The 22650-nt window shown below is 49.6% G+C and overlaps 3 protein-coding genes across 10 annotated transcripts in view; 1 reads left to right on the forward strand and 2 right to left on the reverse strand.

Annotated features, from left to right (window-relative positions):
* The first annotated feature begins 13 nt into the window (after nucleotides 1–13).
* On the forward strand, nucleotides 14–5954 carry LOC128842888 (magnesium transporter NIPA2-like). Of its 7 annotated transcripts, none has more exons than XM_054039156.1 (6): nucleotides 14–41; nucleotides 1138–1285; nucleotides 2296–2352; nucleotides 3519–3609; nucleotides 3747–3907; nucleotides 5176–5954. In XM_054039156.1, exons 2-6 carry the CDS (start codon nucleotides 1147–1149, stop codon nucleotides 5802–5804), a joined length of 1077 nt encoding a protein of 358 aa, XP_053895131.1. In that variant the 5' UTR covers nucleotides 14–41; nucleotides 1138–1146; the 3' UTR covers nucleotides 5805–5954. The 7 variants fall into 7 exon arrangements, with proteins under 7 accessions (XP_053895131.1, XP_053895130.1, XP_053895129.1 ...); XM_054039155.1 differs by having other exon boundaries at nucleotides 37–84; XM_054039154.1 differs by lacking the exon at nucleotides 14–41 and adding an exon at nucleotides 49–98.
* A 2055-nt stretch (nucleotides 5955–8009) lies between these two features.
* Nucleotides 8010–11238, reverse strand: TIMM8A (translocase of inner mitochondrial membrane 8A). The gene is given in 3 exon segments (XM_054039439.1): nucleotides 8010–9004; nucleotides 10949–11184; nucleotides 11187–11238. Coding segments are annotated over 3 exon segments (450 nt in total). The 3' UTR covers nucleotides 8010–8842.
* Nucleotides 11239–12472: 1234 nt separating this feature from the next.
* Nucleotides 12473–22650, reverse strand: part of BTK (Bruton tyrosine kinase) — a 29177-nt gene continuing 18999 nt past the window's right edge. For both annotated transcript variants that reach the window (XM_054039857.1, XM_054039856.1), the window contains 13 exons: nucleotides 22506–22570; nucleotides 21634–21815; nucleotides 20960–21022; nucleotides 20141–20195; nucleotides 18935–19017; nucleotides 18638–18765; nucleotides 17369–17443; nucleotides 16905–17076; nucleotides 16336–16552; nucleotides 14426–14490; nucleotides 13922–14040; nucleotides 13613–13770; nucleotides 12473–13234 (listed from right to left, as the gene is read on the reverse strand). In XM_054039857.1, coding sequence (XP_053895832.1) covers nucleotides 13163–13234; nucleotides 13613–13770; nucleotides 13922–14040; nucleotides 14426–14490; nucleotides 16336–16552; nucleotides 16905–17076; nucleotides 17369–17443; nucleotides 18638–18765; nucleotides 18935–19017; nucleotides 20141–20195; nucleotides 20960–21022; nucleotides 21634–21815; nucleotides 22506–22570 — 1454 coding nt within the window. In that variant the 3' untranslated portion in view covers nucleotides 12473–13162. The remainder of the gene's footprint in view (nucleotides 13235–13612; nucleotides 13771–13921; nucleotides 14041–14425; nucleotides 14491–16335; nucleotides 16553–16904; nucleotides 17077–17368; nucleotides 17444–18637; nucleotides 18766–18934; nucleotides 19018–20140; nucleotides 20196–20959; nucleotides 21023–21633; nucleotides 21816–22505; nucleotides 22571–22650) is intronic.

The following is a 22650-nucleotide window of genomic DNA, read 5'->3' on the forward strand; positions in this document are numbered from 1 at the left end:
AGGGTTTGGCTGTCGTACCGGAAGCGGAAGTGAAGAGCGAGGTGCTGGGTCCGGAGGAAGGGTTTGGCTGACGCTGCGGAAGCGGTGTGGGGAGCTAAGCTAGGTTCCGGCGGGGAAGGGGCAGGGCGGGGCAGGGCTCTGTGCTTGCTGCCCGGGTCGCGGTGCCTCCCTGCGCTGACAGGGCCCGGGGCTCCTGTCCTCGTACAACCTGGGGCTCGGGGGGCACCGGGCACTCGGGCTCCTGCGGTGAGAGGCGAGGCCCGTTTGGCGGACGGGGCTGCCTGCGCTCCCCCGCCCCGAGGACAGTGCCCAGCACGCGGAGATTGGTGCTCGCCGGGCGGGGTACGGCACTCGCTCCGGAAAGGGGAGCCTGGCTCCCAGCGGAGAGCGGCACTTGGGGGTCGTTGCAGTTGAGCGCTAAGGGTTTCAGCCCGCGAGTTGGACAAGGGGGAGCTGCAGAATCAGCTCCTGGCACCTATGCACCCTGAGGGGTCTTAGGTCGTGCCCTGGTTTATGATTATTACTGAGACATTGCAGGTACACTGTCTTCTTAGGAGCAAAGTCCCCCTTCTCTTCCCCCCCCCCATGTAGATGTCCATTAGGACAGAGGTTCTCAAATTTCTTTTAAAACTATTTCAGACTGTGATGACACTGACTCCCCCTCCCCCCCACCCTCTGCTACTGAACATAACATCTGTGGCACCAGTGCACATACCTACAGAACTAAGTAACCACACCATGCCATCCTTACTTTTGCACTGCTGCTGGTGCCGGTGCTGCCTTCAGAGCTGGGCACCTGGCCAGCAGCTGCCATTCTATGGCTGCCCAGCTCTGAAAGCAAGGAAAAAGATGCTCTTGCAACCCCCCCTACAACAGCCTTGCCCTATCGTGTTTTGGGTTGGGACCCCCAGTTTGAGAAATGCTGCATTAGGAAATGTCAATGGCCCTAGCACTTGAAGGTGTAGAGATCAGTAAGAGCTCCCCACAAGCTGCCCTACAAAGTATTTATTTCATGTACAGCAATCTTTCATGTTCCAGGAGAACACCCTGCAACTGGGGCTTTCCTTAGATTTGTGTGGTGGACATGCCCAACCCTCTTCTCTCTGTGAATCTGAGTGTTCTTCCTTCCTTATGCAGGGGGCTGTGATGGAGGGCATGTCAGGTCACTACGACTTCTACATCGGACTAGGCCTGGCTCTATCCTCAAGTATTTTCATTGGAGGAAGTTTTATACTAAAGAAGAAAGGGCTTCTCAAGTTGGCCAGCAGGGGCTCCATTAGGGCAGGTACCTTACATCTTTATTGCTGCAGTTGGCTGTACAGTTACGTTCCCACCAAAGGCAATGTTCTTATTGTCCAAGTAGAACAATAAGAGAGTTTTCAGGGGCTCTCTACACATTTGGAAAGATTGAACTTCAAAAAGCTCTAATTGCTATTCAGCTAGATGATGTGAAAACATTTCTGGCTTTAATACAGCTCTTAGTCACTTTAAGATCAGCCAGAAGGGACACATTATTTTCTTGATCTTGGAGCTGTTAATACAGTCGAAATACCAGACTGCTGTAGTGTGTCTTGTAACCAGGTGCAGTCTAATATTGCACAGTATTGTGAGCAAAGAGCTGGAGAAGTGCAGCATTCAAAATCTGTAGAGGGCTGGGACAAATGACAAGAATTTAAATGAATAGGGAAGAGAAATAGAAATACCTAATCTGGACAGAGGAATGGGATGTGCCATGGGAAGATTTCAGCTCCAAGTCTGGCCCAGATCAGTAATCCAAAAACATTACTATCTGACAACTGCTTAATGCTGTACTATATCATGTGAGTTTGGTCTCAGTCCAGTTCTTAGTAGGCAAGTATTTGCTTCATAAAAACACTTACTTCAGCTGCTACCCTTGACGGTATCTTCACCAGAGATGGAATCAAGACCAGACTATCTCCTTGTGTTGTAGACGTGATCCTGGCATGGTTGGGCACATAGCTGAGGCAGAGAGGAAGAAGCATGTGCTGCCACTGCCCATGCTGTACTTATTCTTGAGGATAAATTGGACTTCTGTCCCCAGGGATGGCTACCCAGCAGTCTTCACCAGCATCAAGCTTTTTTTTTTTTAAAGGTGCTATATCATCTGGAAATTGGCTCATTTACAGAGGAGGAGGAGTGCTGGAGAATTAGCCCACCCCTCAGAGGAAAATTCATTCCTTTCTTAATAGGTAAAAGAGATCCTGAGTTATTTGTATAGCTTGTGCCATTGGAAACTCACCCTGGATTTGTTGTTGCTCTTGCTTTCTTTCTCAGGACAAGGAGGTCATGCATACCTGAGGGAATGGCTTTGGTGGGCAGGACTACTGTCCAGTAAGTACTTGCTGTGAAACTGAAGTATGAGCAAGAGATGTTAGTTGTCAAGGTTTTTGATTGTTCACATTTATCTTTGTCTTGTTCTTTTATTTCCTTTGTCATAATCGAGGCTCAGCTGCCTTGTTTTATCATTGAGCAGTTTGAAAGTGGTGTTACCTGTCTAAACAAACCATGTTGTGTGCTCTCATCTGACATATTTCTAAATTTCTCACTTAAGAGTTGAGTACTTAGTTAATCAGGTGATTGGGCCATTTTGGAAGTTCTGTCACCATGCAAAGCATTCTAGGGCATTATGCAGATTGCCATATGTGCTGCATAGTTGGCTCCTAAGCATCTGGTATTGCTGGGTAGTCAATAGAGCTTCATGGCAATTCACAGACGTGATTCATAGATTCTAGGACTGGAAGGGACCTCGAGAGGTCATGTCCAGTCCCCTGCCCTCATGGCAGGACCAAATACTGTCTAGACCATCCCTGATAGACATTTATCTAACCTACTCTTAAATATCTCCAGAGATGAAGATTCCACAACCTCCTTAGGCAATTTATTCCAGTGTTTAACCACCCTGACAGTTAGGAACTTTTTCCTAATGTCCAACCTAAACCTCCCTTGCTGCAGTTCAAGCCCATTGCTTCTTGTTCTATCCTTAGAGACTAAGATGAACATGTTTTCTCCCTCCTCCTTATGACACCCTTTTAGATACCTGAAAATTGCTACCATGTCCCCTCTCAGTCTTCTCTTTTCCAAACTAAACAAACCCAATTCTTTCAGCCTTCCTTCATAGGTCATGCTAAGTAAAGACTGGAATATGTCACAATGGACACCATTACAGGAAGGCAAAATTATACAAATATATGTTGAACTGTAAGGATGTTAGTATTTCTTTTCTCCATTGATGCTGGTTAGTAGTATATCCATATGTAAATAAGCTTTCTCCTTCACCATCCACCTCTTTGTCTTGCTCAGTTCTTCTCTACACTGTCCATACAGTGCTCAAGCAGATGGATTGTGCTATTGCAGATAACAAATTATGGAATCAGCAAGTGGTGATGGTGCTTCTGTACAGTGACTAGCTGCACAATGGTTATGAGCTGACATGAATTGTGCTGCGTTGGCTCCAATGTTATGCTGCTCTCCTGTGACTGACTGGGTCTCTCTTGCAGTGGGAGTTGGAGAAGCAGCAAATTTTGCTGCGTATGCCTTTGCCCCAGCAACACTAGTAACTCCATTGGGTGCATTAAGTGTTCTAGTCAGGTAAGCAACACAAGAACAAATGGTACTTGTCCCTTTGCCCTTTACCACTGGAAGTAGCTGTCTACCGTCACCCTATCTTTTCCCTCAAATACTGCACCTCCTTGGTGTTTGTTTATTCTTTGCTTTCAATCCTACAGTGCAGTTTTGTCATCCTACTTTCTGAATGAGCACCTGAATGTCCATGGAAAGATTGGCTGCATCTTGAGTGTTCTGGGCTCCACAGTGATGGTAATCCATGCTCCACAGGAGGAGGAGGTATCCAGCCTGGAGTCAATGGCAGAGAAGCTTAAAGATCCAGGTACCCAAACAAGGGGCTACTCAGATGGAGAAAGGCTAGTTATTGTCAAATCTGACACACGAAGTATGATGCAAGTGTTTGCTATATTTGCATTTTATTTTAATAAAAAAGAAATGGCACTTCTCATCTTCAGGATGTTTTGTAAGACAGAGGTTAAGTGACTTTCCCAAGGCCACAGGAGTCTATGTCAAAGTGGGGATTAGAACTCCAGTACTTTTGGGTCCTAGGCTTGTGCTTAGACCACTATCCATGACCCTTGTGGTTATAATACAGCCCTTTTAATACCAAAGTGCTAAGCAAGCATTACAAAGGAAGAATAACCACAAAACTAGTAGCAAAATCAACAGCAATATCAATTAACCCTAATATAATGCTGGTTTAGAAAAGGGGATTGTCAATACATGAGAGGTAGCATTAGTGGGAGGAGGAGAAGAAAGGCCAGAGAAGAAACTTAAGGTGAAAATAAACAATAGAAGCAAAGAAGGAAACAGAGAGTTGCAGGGAGGTGGAGCTCAGAGGAAAAAATACCTCACAATATGAGAAAGGAAGTTGGTATCAAGGGAGGGATTTGGGCAATAGCATGATAGGTAAGAATGAGTGACACTACAGAGAGGAAGCCTGCAGTGAGAAGGGAAGGGAGCAAAGCATGTCAATCCCTCCCCCCAAAACCCACAGGCTCATGCTGCAGTTCATCATAAACACACTGTGCTGATGCCCCAGAACGCCTGACCTGCAGCGCCCCTTCCTATCCCAGGAGAGTCCTAATCCCAACCTGAACAGCTCTGCAAGTACCACTCTGGCTTGACTTGCAGCATATTGATGTTCCAGTCCTGGGCTCCATGTAGCTCTGCCAATACTTCACAATTCCAATTTACAGCATCCCCTACTATATCAGTGGTGTATTATTCCCTACCCCCAGCCAATTCTGCATCTCTGCCTCCGTTCTGAGCTGTAGCTTCCCTATTCCAGGCTTTTGTATTTCCGTAACAGAATCTGTTAATCATGCCAACTTGTGTGGTAGTCTTCTGGCTTGGACCATAATGCATAATGAATAGAGATAGCCCTAAAATCTCTCTGACATGTAACCACTTTGTTTTGAACCCCAGTCACTAAGGTGAAAGGCGAGTATACTGACCCATGGGGGCACGTCACCCTATCTTGCATCTCCACTCACTGTTCTATTAGACACATAAGTATATGTAACATAAATGTACAATAGTGTTACCCACTCTAATGCAAATCCTAATGATTATTCCTTCTTATCTAAGGGTTTATAGCCTTTGCGGTGTGTGTGCTGGTGAGCTCCATTCTCCTTATCTTCGTGGCTGGGCCCCGTTATGGGCGGAGCAACGTTTTGGTGTATGTTTTGGTCTGCTCTGCCATTGGCTCGCTCTCAGTGTCCTGTGTCAAGGGCTTGGGCATCACACTGAAGGAACTGTTTGCTGGGAAGCAGGTCCTGAAAGAACCGCTGGGCTGGATACTCCTGATTTGCCTGGTGATCTGCATCAGTGTCCAGATTAACTACCTGAACAAGGCCTTGGACATCTTCAATACATCTGTGGTCACACCTATCTACTATGTCTTGTTTACCACAGCTGTCATGACTTGTTCCGCCATCCTCTTCAAGGAGTGGCAACACATGGTCCTACACAACATAATTGGCACTATAAGTGGCTTTCTAACCATAGTCTCTGGAATTTTCCTTTTGCATGCATTCAGAGACATCCCCTTCACCCCAGACCTGCTGCCTCTCTTTCTGAAGCAAGGAAGGGCAGACCTGCATACTTTTTGGAGGGGAGCAGAAAAACACCAGTCATGTCTACATCAGCCTCTTCTGGGCCCAGAGGACATCTACAAGGGTTCTCAGAGTGTGGAGGAGGAAGGTGAAAGTGTGTAATGACTCATGAACTTGTTGCCTGGGAAAGCCTTGGAATTTCTACCCAAGAGCTTTCAAGTCTCACTACTGAGCTCCCCTTAGTGAGTTTGCTAGATCAGACTCCACCAGCTACAGCTGTGTTATTGGGAATAAGTAAACATTTACTGTCTATTCTGTGAGAGTGTTCTCTGCTTCCACTGCTGGGGACCTGAAAGGCAGGTGAAGAGACCTGATTGCAATTTCCAGCTGTTAAGAACAAAACCTGGAAAAGATCCCTACCAACACTGTAACTTGAGTTTCCTTTGTAACATGCTGCAGCTGCTATCAGGCCACAGACTTATGTGGGAAGAGACCCGGCAGTAACACCACACTAATCCTTACTGAATGGAAGGACCACTCAGTTTAGGTGGCCTTAAAACAAAGCTTTTTTAAAATATTTTTTAATATTTAGATTGTTTACAAACCATTCTAGCCATGTGCTGAGATCCTTGTATGTTGTCACTACCCCTACAGCAACAAGGGGTAATGTGTTTTAAGATGACGTGCATAGCATGTTATTTTATAACCTCATCTGAACTTTGCTCTCTGTCAGGTGCCAGCTCTGCTCACTGAGGTTACTGACCCAAAGCTAAAAGCAGAACTAGATTTCCAAAACTGATGACTCTTTAATGTTGTTGCTGCCACTAAATGATGTGGTTTTTTGGATCAGATTTTATTGTGGAGAGTGATTCCTTCACCCCGGCACTTACCTTGTTGGGTGGGAGGGACTATAAACCTGTTTTTGGTAATCACCTAAAACCCATTTCTTCAGTTACCAAGAGTGCCCCATAAAGCATTACAGCTGATTGTCACGGAAGCAGTGTAGTGCACAAAATGAGTACTGCTTTGAGAGATTAACAATAGGGACAGGTATGAAAGCCTGAAACTGTAACCGGAAGGAGAGTTCAAGAGTTTCTCATAGATTGCTTATTGCAAGGATGGTTGTGACTTAGCTACTGGTTTTAATGCCTGAAAGATGAGTATATTCTGTTCTCTCATCGAAGTCCCACTGTTATTCTAAGGGTATGTCTACCCTGCACAGTATAGATACTCCTGCTTGTGCTGGAGCAGGGGCTCTGAAATCTGGCAGGAGTGGGGGAGTCTTTGAGCCCAACTGGAATTTTCATAATGCTATTTTTAGCCCTGGAGCTTGAGTCAGTTGACCCAGGTTCTGAGACTCTGCCTTGGGTTTTTCTTTGCAGTGTAGACATACAAGAATCAGAAAGCTGTTATTTAGAGGTTAGCCCTGCCCTAGGATTGGTTGGACGGATTAAGAGAGTTGACCTGTCTCATTGGTCCAGTCAGTCACTTGTTCTCTGGAAGATACCAGTTGTGGGAGACTGCCGTGGAAACTAGCCTATGAACCAGCCCATATATCCAAGCAATGGCTCAGAAAAATAATCACTGTAGACAACTGCTACAAAAGGTGAAGGCCAGCTATGGCACTTCTCCCCTGGGAAGGTAATACACAGACAACTTACATCAGTAAGCACTGTCACCTGATGAGGCATATTAAAAGTAGTGCTTTATTAGCTTCCGCTGTAGAACTCAGAAGTAGCAGTCACAATCATGCTCAGGAAACAGGCAGGAACATGATTTCAATAATTTATTTGGGGTTTCCAGGGAAGAGTAATAGCGCAATTAAGCTTTTCAGCAACTTGTGTAAGAGGAGATGGAAGGTCTATTTCCTGTAGGAAAAGATGTTTGGTTCAGAAAACCGAACTAGAATCACTCCTCTTATTGGGTGAGTCTCTACAAAGGCACAGAGGATCAAATGGTCATGAGAACAAATTACCTTCTTATGAGAGGTAGTCTGGTTAGATAAGAAGTTTTTGCCTAAGGAAATCTGCACCATTTTATCTGCTTTGTGGATGAAGTGGACTTAATCCCTTTTCACAAACAGTAGATTTACTAAGTGGCTGATCCAGTCACGGAGGCCATGAAATAGACCACTGAACAGGAAATCAGAGTTCACAATATGATATACAGGCTTTCTAGTCAGAACAGATCCATTGTGTTTAACTAAGAACTAGCCTGCATATTCTCTCCCTGCCCAAAAATTATTTTATGGTGAACAAAATGGAGGCGACAAGGAATGTGCAGAGAGGCTGCACCCATGGCAGAGGTGAAAGGTAGGTCTGACATCCCCACCAGCCCTCCTTCCTAAACACAAGCTAATTTAAAAAATTGATCCAATTAATATTTATTCCAATGATCAGGAGAAAGCAGTTTATGGAACAAATCAATTTTTAACAATGTTGCACTTCTAATTGAAACAACTGTTACTTGGTCACATGACTGACTTTATATCTTAAGTGAGGCTTAAAATCTCTTCCCGTAGCTACATCCTTGGGCAAGTTCTTCTATCAAAGGACAGTAAGCTAGATTGGTGCAGTCCTGCAACCCAAGCTGTTGTCCTCCCCTAGGCACGTGGAAGGCACAGATCAACTCAGCTGCAGTCTGGTTCTAAGACCAAGATTCACTAGTCTTTCTCTTAGGGGAGGGTTAATCATAAAAACTGATTCTGAATACAAGACCGTTTAACGTAGTGGTCCCCTTCCTAAGCTTCACTTAATGTTTCATTCCCTACTGGCTCCAGTACTTGAATTAGATAAGATCCTAGATATCTTGGTGTGCTCCCCCCAGTTAAACATTTTGGAGTTAGTGCGCTTGACATAAGAAGTTCTGTCCACACAATCCCAGTGTGAAGCCAGTATATGAAAGGTAGTCAGTGGGAATGAGAACAGTACACCGCCAAGTAGAGTAGTAAATGTGCATCTGTTACAGGCTCTCTTCTCTAGCTGTAATTTTCACAAAATTGGCATTTTAAAGGACAAAACAAAAAGCTGATCTCAGCTCATTCAGATGACAGGACACTCTAGAATCTGACCGAGGAAGGAGCCAACTTCCCCACAGCTTGTCTTCTATAGCTGTCCCATCAGCCGCTCTCCTTTTCCTCTCTCTCTCCCATTTGATGTGCAGTTCTCTTTATTAAGGGAACAGAGAAGTCCATGCCCTGCTCAGTCAGACAGGCTCTCTGAGAAGGCTGACTTGGATTTCTGTGTCTGCTCCAACCGGTTCAGAATAAACTGACTGGTATCTATGAAACGCTCAACACAGTTCACGAAACAGGTCTCTGCCCGACTGTCCAGCTTGGGCCCAGGCTTGTCCATGCATTTCTCCTGCTCAAGACATGAAAAGAACCAGTCAGAAGAGGAGTCAAGAAAGGGTCACCACCTACTAAGTTAACACTTCACAAACAAAAGGTTTGTTATTTGGAACAGCAGATCCATCATAGGCAGTAGCTTTGGCAAAGGGGAGGGTCCTGGCGTTCTCCCACCCAGTGCACACTTAGCATGTTTTGCCATAATGCTTATTGGCCCACTTTACAGTCAAACCTAAATAAGCTGACACTACAAGTGTGAGAACTAAGTGGGTGAAAAGTACTCGTGTTAAGTTTCTCTACACTCAACACTTAGGCTTGGTCTACACAATAGAGTTAAGTTTCAGAGTAACAGCCGTGTTAGTCTGTATCCGCAAAAAGAACAGGAGTACTTGTGGCACCTTAGAGACTAACAAATTTATGCATATATGCATCCGAAGAAGTGGGCTGTAGTCCACGAAAGCTTATGCTCTAATAAATTTGTTAGTCTCTAAGGTGCCACAAGTACTCCTGTTCTTCTTTTTGCACAATAGAGTTAGGTCAATGTAAGGCAGCTTACATCAACCTAACTCTGTAAGAGTCTATGCTAAAATGTAGCTCCCACCACTGTACCTTGCTCACTCCATCAACTTAATAACTTCAACTCTGCAAGAGGCGTGGCACTTAAATCGATGTAGTTAGGTCCATGCAGTGTCAGTGCAGACACTGGGTTGCTTACGTGGACTGTTAATGCCTTTCAAAAACCCTGAAATTCCCCACACTGGCAGTTAAATTGGTGCAAGTGCTCCTGGTGAGGACACGCTCCTCTGACAAGCAGCATAGGGTGGATGTGTAAATTCAATTACTGAGGTGATTGTGCAAACACATAACTTAGGTTGACTTAATTCTGTAGGCAAGACTTGCCCTGAGTGTACAGACACACCTGCCCCCTCTTCTCAGCTTGCTCCTGCTGCTGCCTTGTCCATTGAGGTTTCCGGCTCCTCCTGTACACCTCCCTTCACAGAAAGCTGCACCCCCACTCTCCCTGCATTTTCTACAAAGAGTGGCAGCTCCAGCCATTTTGTCCCTGGCTTCCCCCACTCCTGGGCAAGGGTCATCAGTTACTGAAACACTACTAATTTGTCCAGAATTTCTGCCTACCCATGGCAAATAGCCCAGACTCTACTAGTTTGACACATTACACCAAGTTTCCTCTTATCCTCATGTTCAGCACAAATATGTTCCATTTACAAGTCAGGACGATTTCCCTAACAGCCTGGGAATACCAATCCCAATGCTGCTGCTCTGTCTCATTACCAGGAGTAAAGATGCTGCAATCTCTAGCTGAAAGTTGTTTCTGGGGCTAGAGTCTAAGGGTGTCTCCCTGGCTCTATCCCAGGGGATAGTTATATATCCAGGTTCTCTCCTAACCACTGATCTCAATGACTCTCCAGGTACACTACCCTAAAACTCTCAGGGTTATGGGCTCCCATCCCTTGGTTCACACCTGCAGTCTCCTTGTGATGTGATGGACATTTGGATACACACTGAAATTCTGTCTTGCGTTTCCCTCTCCATCGCCACCCACCAGCGCTGGGGAGACAGGTTACCGGGACTGGACGTGCCTGCGTGTTCTCCAGCAACACCCCGTCTCCCCGCCTCACACACACACACGTACGTACTGGGGGGTTCCTACCCCTCGCACACAGCGAGCCTCGTGTTGGTGCCTAGACCCCTCTGCTCTCCCGGACGCTCTGTCAGCACAGCCCCAGATGGAAGAAGGGGATGGGGGCATGTCGGCAAGGGCCGCACCTGCGAGGTGCGCGCGGCTAGCTCCGGATGGGGAAAGGAGGCAAGGACCCCGATCACCCTCGAGCGAGTGGGAGGAGTGATGTGCCCCCATTCCCCGGAGACGGCGGGGAGCATCTGGGGCTGCCTCCCGCTCCCTCCCCGCCGGAGAGACCTGCCCGGAGCCGGCCCCTACCCAGCACAGCTCGGTCATCTGATGCACCAGCTGCTGGAAGCGCTGCTTCTGGGTCTCCACCTCGATGAAATGCTGCAGCTGCGGGTCGGTGGCGCCCAGGCCCGCGGGGGACGAGGCCTCCATGCCAGGCTCCGGGCACACAGCTCGCCGCCGGGAGCGACCTTCACGTGTCTGCCTGCAGCTTGCTCGGAGGGGGATGATCGCCCCACCACGCATGCGCAAGAGGGAAATTGTCCCACCACGCATGCTCGGAGCGTCCCGCAATCTTCGGCAATGCGCATCCTCAACATTACCACTGGGCTTCCAGGCCTCGCTCTCGTGACGAATCAGTCCCCGCGCGGCGGATGGGCCAGGGGATGCTGCGCCCTCTGCGGGCCGGGCGGGGCAGGACAGGGCCGGTCTCCGCGGGCAGCAGCATCGGCCCAGCCTCGGGTGCGGGCGGGCGCCCCCCCAGCCAACTCGTGGGGCCGGGCTCTGGCCAGGCAGGCCCAGGGGTAGAGTGACTTGATGTCCCAATATTTGTGGCGTTAGAGTTGCCAACCCTCCAGGATTGTTCTGGAGTTTCCCAGGATCCGCATCGATCTCCCAGGGACTATTGACAGCAATCCGGGAGATTTTAATAGGATATTTTAAGAAAATGACATCATGTCAGGTTGGGGGGGAAAATCTCCTGGAATAGTTTTAGTCAGAGTGGGCAACCCTAATAGGGGTCTATTACCCCCTGCCTCCCGATTTTTCACACATGCTGTCTGGTCACCCTACCCGGGGGAAACACCCCAGCCAGGCTGTGCCTATGGGGTTGGGGGTCTGGGTGCAGGGCCGCCCAGAGGATGCAGGGGGCCTGGGGCAAAGCAGGGGAGCTTGTACTCACCGAAGCTTGTACATGCTCCAAGTCTGCGGCAGCGGCATTTCGGCGGGGGGCGGGGACCCTTCAGTTGCTCTGCGTCTTCGGCAGCACTGAAGGACCCGCCGCCGAAATGCTGCCGAAGACCCGGACCACCGCAGGGTGAGGAAAGGGATTCTTAGCCAGGGCTTGCGGGGCCCAGGGTCTGGGGCAAATTGCCCAACTTGCCCTCCCCCCCCCCTCTGGGCACCCTGCCTGGGTGGTGGGCCCCAGGGGGACATGCCTCAGCCAGCCCAGGCCTGTGTGGCTGGGGATGAGGAGGGCTAGGCTCAGCTCCTGGGGAGATGTGTCCCAGCCAGTCTACATCTGCAGGGTTGGGGGCTGGCAGGGCAGGTGCTGGGCTGCAAGGAGACACCTGTGTCATCCTGCCAGGCAGGTCACTCAGACCAAATTGCACCGCACAGCGAGTTGGCATAAGTCGCCTTGTCTCAGCCTCCGTGTGCATGTGTCCATGCTCCGATTTGTCTTTAGCCAACACACACACCCCCTTATGGTAATGCAGCAAAACCACCTCCCTGACTGACAGGGAGCCATGTGGTCCTACTGGGGATGATGCTGTGAAGGTGCAGCTACTGTGCAACCTCTGTCAATCCTACCAGTCCTCCAACAGCTGTCTGCCTTATTGCCTGCGACAGGGACCACTTTGGTCACAATTGTGACCACCACTGACGGTCCATGGAGATTGGAAGCCATCCCAGTATTTTAGAAATGCTTTTTCTTGATTGTCCAGTGTAGCAAGCACATCTAGTAGCACTCTCTTGTTGTGGGCCACTGCCTAGCCAACCATACCAGAGCTGCACACTAGACAGGCTCTTGCCTGGAGTAGACAGGAGCTATTGGATCTCAGTGACCCAATTCCTCTCAATTTGTACTGTTTTATTTTACAAAAATCCCTAGTTTCTATGTCTCTTTGATCAATCTCTGCTCGTAGTTCCTGCACGGGCCATTAGTACCTGGCTATTGCCATTTATAATGCCTTCAGTCTCTGGGCTGTAGCAAGAGCCCAGTGCAGCAGTGAAGTGCTGCTTTCAAGGATCCTTTCTCCAGGGAGGTTCCTGATCTGTAACTATAGCAAGTAGGTTGCTATTCTCTTTAGTACCAGGAGGGCTCCAACACAAGTGAGTTGTTGGATTGTGGGAGAAGCTAGAGTCCGATGCTGTTTGGTGAATCCAGATATCTTCTGCCTTTCTGAGTATGGCAGGCTCTTTTAGGACTCTTCCAGTGCCTGTTAGGGCAGGTTTGTTAGTCACAGAAAAGATTAAATGGCAAAAATAAACACTAATAAATGACAGCTTGGTTCAAGTAGCAGTTCAGGGTTCATCATCTGTTATCTCGAGGATATTTCCCAAAAGGACTCTGAAGGTCGGTCGCTCATCTGCTTTCTGAAACAAACAAAAAAATGCATAGAGAAAAATACCAGTGAAGTAGAAACCCATGATTAAATAAATACTGGAGCCTTGTCTATGCTAGGAAAGTTTTGCTGATGTAAATATACCAGTAATAACTGCATCTATACCAGAAGGATTTTGCTGATTTAGCCATGCTGGTAAAAAAAAATCATACCCCTAACCAAGTTAGCTATACTGTATAAATTATAAGTGTAAAGCAGACCTGAGATAAAAAGCCTCTCCCCCCCCCCTCCCCGGGACCAGATGGCATTTACTGAGCAATGTTGGGTCCAATGGATGGAGTGACTATGGAGACTTGCAGATGGGTTGTGGTAGACAGGAAGAATGTGTACTGGTGGGAATAGGACCTACCTCATGCCAGCAGCTGTACATGATGGCATAGATTCTCTCTGAGGCCAGCTGAGGCCGATAGAGACGCAGTCCTTGGGTGACATGTTCTGTTGTCTCACTGTTGTTAAACCTCTCATAGGGCATCTTTCCCAGGGAGTAAACCTCCCACATCAGAACCCCTGTCAAACAGAAATGCACATGGACAGTTCATGGGGCAGAAAGAATACAGGATCATATCTGAAGCAGTTTCCTAGAGGATCTGATTCTCTCTGACTCCATTCAACCACTCTTTCCTTGTCAGCAACTTGAAATTTTGTCCTCTCAACTTACCAAAAGCCCAGACGTCAGACTTGCTGCTGAACTTGCTGTACAGAAGGACCTCTGGGGGAGACCACCGGACTGGAAATTTGGACCCCATGGAGCTTGTATATTCATCATCTAGGACATACCTGCAGTAGATACACATTTTATGTGATGTTGCTTCACATTTTTTCCCCATTCATTCATTCTTTCATCTAATGAACCTCTCCTGCACCCAGTCAAGCCTGAAAGAAAATGGAGAGACAAGACAGAGACAGAGAGGGAGGAAAATACACATGGATGAGATGAATGGGGTGGAGGAGCGAGTGATGGAGGCGAAGAGACAGGAAGAAGGGAGAAAAAGCTTGGTGAGAGATTTGGATGAAGACAGGTGAATACAGCAGAAATGGGAGAAAAGAAAAACAAGGGTGAGGAGGAGGAGAGTGAGAAAGGGATGAAGAAGATAAAAGAGATGCAGAGAAAAAGTGTGAAAGAGAAAGGAAGAGAGATGCATGTGCATGCATACAAACTGACCTGGAAAGGCCAAAATCAGATACTTTCACAATTCCTTGGTCATTCACCAAACAGTTGCGAGCAGCCTGTAGGCAGAGAGATGGGAAGAGTCATAGTATCAGCATTGAGTATGGCATATGAAATACACAAAGCTCTTCCCCGAGGGGGAATCACTGCAGCAGTGACCATCCCCCATACCAAACAATGTGCCTGGCACAGAATGGCTTGCCTTGGTCTCCAGGGGCTCAGAGAAAGGCACTGGTTGCCAAACCACAGCACCATGGCAGCTCATGTCATGGAGGAACAGGAACTAAGATTTCTCTAGGTCATGTTACTGACACACCAACTATGGGGAGGAGAGGACTGAGCTTAGCAGAAGTTGGTGTTTCACCCAAGACATGTCAGAAAGACTTGGCAGATACAGATGCACCACAGCTGACACCATTCCTGCATCGCTACAAGGTAGATCAGGCCAGGTTGGAGATTTTATGAGCAGCATTAACCCTACTCACCATCTTCCCAGGTCCTTTAACTAACTCTCCACCATCAGGATTAGAACTGGAAATTCTGCTTACATGTTACCCAGCTGAATGGTTCATTTTAGCTCTTGTATTAAATTTGCAGCCTTCTGTCCCAAATATCTCTCAAGTGCTGAGGCCCTGTCTTCGGTTTTGCAATGGTAGTTTATGGGATGCCAATAATTTTTCTCATTTTCACACCAAAAGTTATTTGCAGGTCTGTTACAATAGAGCTTTAACTACCTGATACGAGGGTCCAATCAGACAGACATCTAGGTGATGTTAACTGCATCAGCAAATTTCAGACATAAAAAGAGAGTCCTGCTTTTAAAAATGGGGTCCTGAGATTTGGCCTACACTTAAAAGTTAGGCTGACATAGCTAGACATAGTTACATCGGTCCGGGGTGTGAAATAAACAACCTGACCTAACTCCCAGTGTAGGCACAATTCTGTTGATGGAAGAAGAATGCTTCCGTTGATGTAGCTAACTTTGGGGAAGTGGTGTCCCTACACTGATATCAAAACCCCTTCTGTCTGGGTAGGTTGCATCTATACTAGTGGGTTACACTGGCATAGCTACGTAGACACAGCCTGAGTCTGTTCTTTTTTCTACTACATTTGACTCAAAGAGAATCCTGCCTATGTTGCCTAAAGCAATGTCTACCACTGCCTGAGACCAGAGAGATCCTCCAGCCTACTTATTTGCTGAGAGCACTAGGTGGGCAAAAATGTGGTTGAAAAATCTTGTGCTTTCTTCAGTCTCTCTACTAAACCACAAGCGGAGCAGAGGCTTAGGCGGGCTGGACTGTACATATGGTACACACTACTCATACTCTGGGAAAGGAGGGTGAGAGAGATGCTTTGCAGAGAGAAGGCTGCATGGCTGCCTCTACATGCTCATGAACAAGATGGACTCAAATCAAACTGGTCAAATCAATGTAAAGGAATATGTAGAACTTGCTTCACTGACTCAGTCCATAGTTCCTCCAACCCAGGATCCTCTCCAGCAGTAGCTGAACCCTTCAAAGGATGCTAACCCCTTGGTTTTTCCTGGGAGGAAATTCTTGGCTGACCCCTGCAGCAATCTGCTGATTGTCCAGAACATGAGATTTGAAGTTGATTTTCCTCCCCATCTTTAATCAACCTAACTACAACTACAATCAGGCATTGAGTTGTCCAGCCCCAGGATATGACTGTGACCTCCCGCATCAGTGACTCTCACAGGGTCATTACACCCTAAGTGAAGAATCATTTCCTGTTATTTGTTCTCAATTCACCACCCATTAGTTTCACTGAGGAGAACTAGATTTTTTTGGTTTGTGTCTGCAAGTTCAGCCAAGGCTTCTTTAAAGACGCCCGGTGACTCTCTCAGCACAAGATGTGTCACTCATCATGTTCCTTACGGACCCTACCAGGTCTCGGTGCAGGAACTGCTTGGATTCCAAGTACTCCATGGCCTCACAGACGTCCTTGCACATCTCCAGCAGCTCAGAAGGCTGGAACCGCCCCCGGGTTTCCCGTAGGTAGCTCAGGAGGCAGCCCTTGGCCATGTACTCAGTGATAATAAAGATGGGGCGCTGCTTGGTGCAGACACCATACAGTTGCACCAGCTTCTCATGTGACAAGTTCCTGCATTGTATAGGACAAGAAAGGAAATTAAACTTCAGAAAGCGGCTGGGGAGATGCTAGGAGCATGGAGACCGAGATCCTGGCAAGGGCAAGCATTCCAAAACTGGCATCTGCTGGCAAAATTGTGTGGGGGAAGCTCAGTACTAAATGGAGGTGGAAATGGCAGTGGCCTTTCATCGCAGAACAGGGCGGTTCCTTCAGGGCAGGGTTGGTGTCCATAGGTGGAGCAGTGCAGGGAATGACCAGGAGTGAATGAACCTGGAGGATGAATTCTGAGGATGTAGCAAGGCCAAATGAGACATCTCTGTAGTAAAGACCCCACAGGAGACAAACAGGATTTGTTGCCACTTACATCATGACTTTGGCTTCCTCAATGAACTCATCCTCTGACATGGAGCCCTCTCTGATCATCTTGATGGCCACATCAAACTGGCCTCTCCATTTCCCATGCTTCACCACACCAAACTGCCCAGTACCCAGCTCCTTCAGGAAAGTCAGGTCTTTCGGGTCAATCTCCCACGACCCTGTAACAAACAGCAGCATGGGCAATGATGTGGAAGTAACTCACCTGGACAAACATATGCATAAGAAGGGATGCTGTCGGGAAAGGTGCAGGCGCACTGATTGCAGGGAGCCCTCGCAGGCACCCCAACCCTTGCCTGTCCTAGAAGGGAAGGAACCTGGTAGGGGATGTTCTAAGAGCTCTGGCAGGGGAGCAGCAAGTCACTGCAGGGAATGGTGCAGTAGAACTGAAGGCAGACACAAGTGGTAACGTGCAATACCATCACACACGTATGGAAGAACAGTGGGCATTACCATAGCCCAGTCCTGCTGTGGAGGGGGCATTCTTTCGTTGTTGAGACACAGGGTATTTCAGTCTGGAGATGAGCCCTGAAACACAGCAAAAAGGTTACAGTGAGGTACATCCCTGCTCTATGTACTCCCTGACCTTCCAGAAAAGAACATGCAACTCCAGCATCCACCAGAAGACAAGGATATTCTTGCATCAGCACAAACCTATAGTCCTTGCTTTGAATTCCAGCGCTGCCTGTGCTGTTGTGCTTCCTGGGGCCCAGAGTGTGATAGCATTCAGAAATGGGGTGCCACAGGGTGGCTGGCCCCTTTAAGGGCAGTCAGACCAATCTTACTGTCTTTAAGCCAAGTGAGCCTACCTCAGGCCACCTGTAAGCAATTAGCTGCCAACCAACCTCCTGTGCAGTCAATTGACTAGCGAGTCCCTAGGAGTTCAGTTGGAGGGTTGCAGGCTTACAGAGAAGGGCTGCTCCCAAGGAGAGGCACACCTAGAGACACTAGCAAGGGAAGGTTGCTGCCTACTGAGTTCTCCCACACTAGGGAAAAGGACTAAGGTAAAAAGAGGCCCCCCCACCTGGGGGCTGGTTGGATGTCATTGGCTACCACTGGCCTGACTTGAGGAGCACTGCCCAACAAAGAGGGCAGTGGGTGTCCTGGGCCAAGAGGGAGGAGCCTGACAGGAACTCCTCTGAGCTCTAAGGAGGGCTGGGAAGACCCTGAGACTAAGCAGGAGGTCTTTTGCAGGATTCTCATTACACCAAATAAATCAGACTCCAGGAGAAAGGGAATATTGTTTCAAGCTCTGGATGTGAGCGGTTTATTTCTGAATCCGGGGAGAATGCCAGCAGGGTCTTGGTGTGCCACAAGGGGGTGCTCTGGGATGGCACCCTGCCACTGGGAGCGTTCTAGTAGACCAGCCCCTGCATGCTTGTTCTGCGCACAGTAGTGCCACTGAATGCAAAAGTGGAGTTTCATCCTGCCTTTGCTTGGACTGTTTCACCCTCCTCTGAATTGCTGCCTCCTCTTTGAGAGGTGGTTTCTTATCATGCCTGTGGGCTTCTGTTCTTCTAGGGACCACAGCGATAGGGAGGGGGGAAATCATGCCATGAACTGTTTCTCCCTTGGCTCCTGCTGCCAGAGGTCAGCTGGATAGGGGAGCCTTCAGCCCCTTCTGGTCCCATTGCTGGAGAGGGAGATGCAGAGCCTGTGTAGGGTATGGGGCCCTGACAGAAGTCTACTCTGCCCGTGTCCTCTTTCCTCTTGCGTACTCACCGGCAGAGTTGTGCTGATGGTACATGATGAGCTCCGGGATGGTGTTGAAGAGGTGCTTTTCTGCCAGGTAATACTGATTCTGAGGCGTGGAGCACACCACGTAATGGCGGATGACTCCTTGCAGGTCCCTGAGGAGCCAATCACATTCCGAGTCAGTGACTGCAGGGGGGGTGCCAGCTAGCGAGGGAGGTGGGCCTGGAAAGTGGGCATCAGAGCCGGGGGCAGCAATGGGACAGAAATGAGCCAGCTGCCCATACTGTGTCTAATGAAAGGAAAACAGCCTTGGATGACGCTTACCCGGAGGACTTGGCAAACACAGAGACTGTGTATTTTCCTGTCTTGCTGGTGGAATCTCGGACAATGTAGCCTCCTTCTTTCCCCTGAAACACAGAGAGAGGGGATTCAGCATGGAGGACAGGACTGGATGTTTGTGAGGAGACAAGGGATGGAACCAGAGACTCCACTTCCCTCCCTCCCCCCCCTCGTACTCATTCCACGGGGGAATGGGCAGGCAAAGGTTAAAGTGAACTGGGTTCTGAGGGGCTGGCTCACCGGAAGGGGGTGAAAAGAGCAAGGCCGACTCCAGGCACCAGCTTAACAAGCAGGTGCTTGGGGCGGCCAAGGGAGAGGGGCAGCACCTGCGGCAATTCCGGGGCGGCAGGTCCCTCACTCCCTCTAGGAACGAAGGACCTGCCGCTGAACTGCCGCCGCCGATCGCGGCTTTATTTTTTCCCCCCCCAATTGCCGCCGCCAATCGCGGCTTTTTTTTTGCTTGGGGCAGCAGAAATGCTGGAGCCAGCCCTGGAAAAGAGGGCAGCGTCTCCACAATCAAATGGGGAGCCCAGCACAGGCTCTCCCTCGCCCTCACGCTGAAGTAGATCCCTTGGGTTCATTTTGCTTTGTCTTCTGACTGGATTCTTGGCCTGGGCTGTCCCACCCTGGGCTGGGCTGGGGCTAGTGGACTCTGCAGTGCAGCCCTCTGGGACCATCCATCTCTGCCTGATTGGCAAAGCTATTCCACAGCAGGAGCTACTCTGCCTCCTAGTGTTAGGAACATACCCCTGCTTAGCTCAAAGGAGGCAGCAGCTTTATAGTCTATGCACGTGCCAGATCCTCGGCTGCTGTAAAATGACACAACCCCACAGACTTCCATGGAGCTACCGTGATCAACACCAGCTGGGGATCTGGCCCAGCCTCAAGATAATGTTAATTCCTATTGAAATGGCATCACTAGCCAAGCCAGTGCCAGCACTTCTCTGATCCTTTCAGCTGGGATGACAGTGAGGCTCCACTGCTTCTAGCAGAACATGACAGCTTTGCTGTGACCTGCTGGGGTTCAGAGGGCAAGACCCAGGGCAGAGAGAACATGCTGTGGAGGTGATGCATGGCTTTCCTTGCTGGAGTGAATTGGGTCTGGGCTCTGAGAAGAGCCCAGCAAGGACTGCAGTGGAGAAAGGCTCCCAGCAGAGCTAGGTCGCTTATTTTCACTGATGTCTCAGTCACCTCTTGCTTCAACAATTGCTCGGCTTGGCTCCGGGTTATGTTTTTGGAATACCACCTGGAACAAGAGAACATGGCCATGATCAGGGAGAGGCCCCTGGACAGGAAGCACGGTGGGGGTGGACACACAACTTACTGGTGACACAGAGGTAGGGTGACCATACGTCCTGTTTTGGCCGGGACAGTCCCCTTTTTCAGCTCTGTCTCGGCCGTCCCTACTTTTTCACCAAAACTGCACATTTGTCCTGGCTGCAAGGCAGAGCAGGAGAGCAGCAGCTGTTGTCTGGAGGGGGGGAGGGGGGTCAGCTGAAGGCATCAGTGCCCACCAGCAGGAGAGCAGAGAAATTTGCTGCTGGCGGGCAGCGCTGCCTTCAGAGCTGACCACCCGCGTGGTGTGGAGCTCAGGAGGTCAGCCCCAGCCGTGGGCGGTGTGAGGAGGGCGGGTCTTGCGAGCCCTGTGCGGGGGAGGGGGTGGAGAGGGAGGTGCTCAGGTGAGCCCCAGGCTGTCCTGTTTTTACTTTAAGAAATATGGTCACCCTATGCAGAGGGCCTGGTTGTGCGAGAGGCAGTCACCGTTCTCCAGCCCCATGTTCCAGTGCTGTATCCTCAAGCAGTCCTGTGACAAAAGCACAGTAGGAATGAAAGGCTCTGGGGCTCTGTGTGGGGCAGAGGGTATGGGAGTGGCAGAGCCAGCCCCCCCCCCTCCGCCCCCTCTGTGGGGCAGAGGGGGCTCTGATGTTAAAAGCTGAACTCTACTACTTCATAAAGAGAGGTCCAATGAAGCCCAAATCCCCAGCTGGCCCCACGGCTTCTCATACTCACTCAAAAATCTCCAGGGAATTCTTGGCTTCAGTGACGTAGTTATTGGGAATGTAACCTTGCCTCCTACAGGAGAAGAGAGAACCCATCAGCCTCTCCTTAGGGAGCGTAGGGAGACCCAGGATTCCTGGCCAGAAATCCTGGTGGAAAATGGCCACAGAGAGACTAAAGCCCACTGGGGCCAAAGAGTGTCTCTCCATGGACTCCAGTGGGCTTTGGATCAGGTCGGTACCAAGGGCATGCACAGCCAGTCCGTTGCAGTCCTCCTCCTTCCTCTGAACCAAGTGAATGAGCTGCCTCTCCCTCCCTGATGCTGGCACAGACTGTTAGCCTGCGCCATGGAGCTGCAGCAGGCCTGGGGTGACCCCACCCAGAGGGAGCTGTCCCCAGCACAGACTCTGCCAGCATGTGTCTGCAGGGCACAGAGGTTGCCTACATTTAGTTTTCATTGAGCAGGATTCTGGGAGAGGGGACAGATCCCCATTGGCTCCTGCACCATTCTTAGGGAGGCACCACCACGTGTGGGGGATGTAGTTGCGTGCAGAGGTACGTGGGCGTGCATGTGCTCTGGAGGTGCCCTCAGGAGGGGGCTAAGTGTGTGCAGGATCGTGAGTGTACAGGGTGACGTGTGGCTGAGCTAGGTCCCTCCCCCACACTATCCACGCTGGGGCTCTTACCCGTTCTTGTCCCGGGCTCTCCACCAGGGCAGGTTGCTCTCCTCCAGGACAAAGTACTCCTCTCCCTTCTGCAGCTGCAAGTCCTGGGCGTTCATCGGCTGGTAGTCGTACAGTGCCACCACCCTCTTCAGCTCACTCGCAGAGCTGGAAGATGGCTCGGGAGGCAACGGCTTCATCATCATCTTTCCAGGGTGTGGGGAAGCACAGAACACAATGAGGGCCCAGTGTCCCGCCCCTCACCACGTGCAGTACAGAGCGCTGTTTTAGGGTTGGGTCCCTGAGCGTGCTACCCGGGGCCTGGCACTGCCTTCGTCTCATCTCAGCTCCCCCTGCATGTTTCTCCAGTGCACTCACGTGCACCCAGGAACGGGTTAAACCAGCATGTCCCTCTTGGGGTCTTGTTCATCAAGTCCTTACAAAATATGTACAGTTCCTCTGGCCTGTCCAAGCTCTAAGCCTTCCTTCGCTCAGGACTTCAGCTCTCCCCAGGGTCCCAATTCCCTCTCAGCAGGGGGGTCTTGCCAATCCCACTCTGGCCCCAGGTGCAACCTTCCCTCAGGCCTTTTCCTTGCCCCCCTAGGCTCAAACTCCTCCCCTTGCCACAGGGGCTCCACAGCCCTCCTCCTTGGGGTTCTGCTTGAGCACTCTCAGTCTTCCCTAGCCTGCCAGCATCAGGAGCCTGGAACAGGAGAACCTTCCTGCTGGCCTCTCTCTCTCTTCCTAATGCTCAGCAGGCTGGCACACCTAGTGATCCTGGAACCACCTGTTCTGAAATGCCTTAGAAAAGGTGTGGCTGGCCCCAGTCCCCCACTGCTCTCCAAGGGGACAGACCACCCTGTGACAAGTACTGATCCCAGCCACTCCTCTCCTACCTGATCCTCCTCAGGGGTCGGGGGGAGAGGCTTCTTTGTCTTGCGATGAGACCCAGTCTTTAAACCTTTAAGATAAGAAATGAAGCAAAAGAAGCTGAAAAACTCATCAGGGTCAGTGGCTGGTGAGACGCTCGGAAGGTGACCC

Source organism: Malaclemys terrapin, chromosome 9, assembly GCF_027887155.1.
Source record: "Malaclemys terrapin pileata isolate rMalTer1 chromosome 9, rMalTer1.hap1, whole genome shotgun sequence".
Classification (NCBI taxonomy): domain Eukaryota; kingdom Metazoa; phylum Chordata; order Testudines; family Emydidae; genus Malaclemys; species Malaclemys terrapin.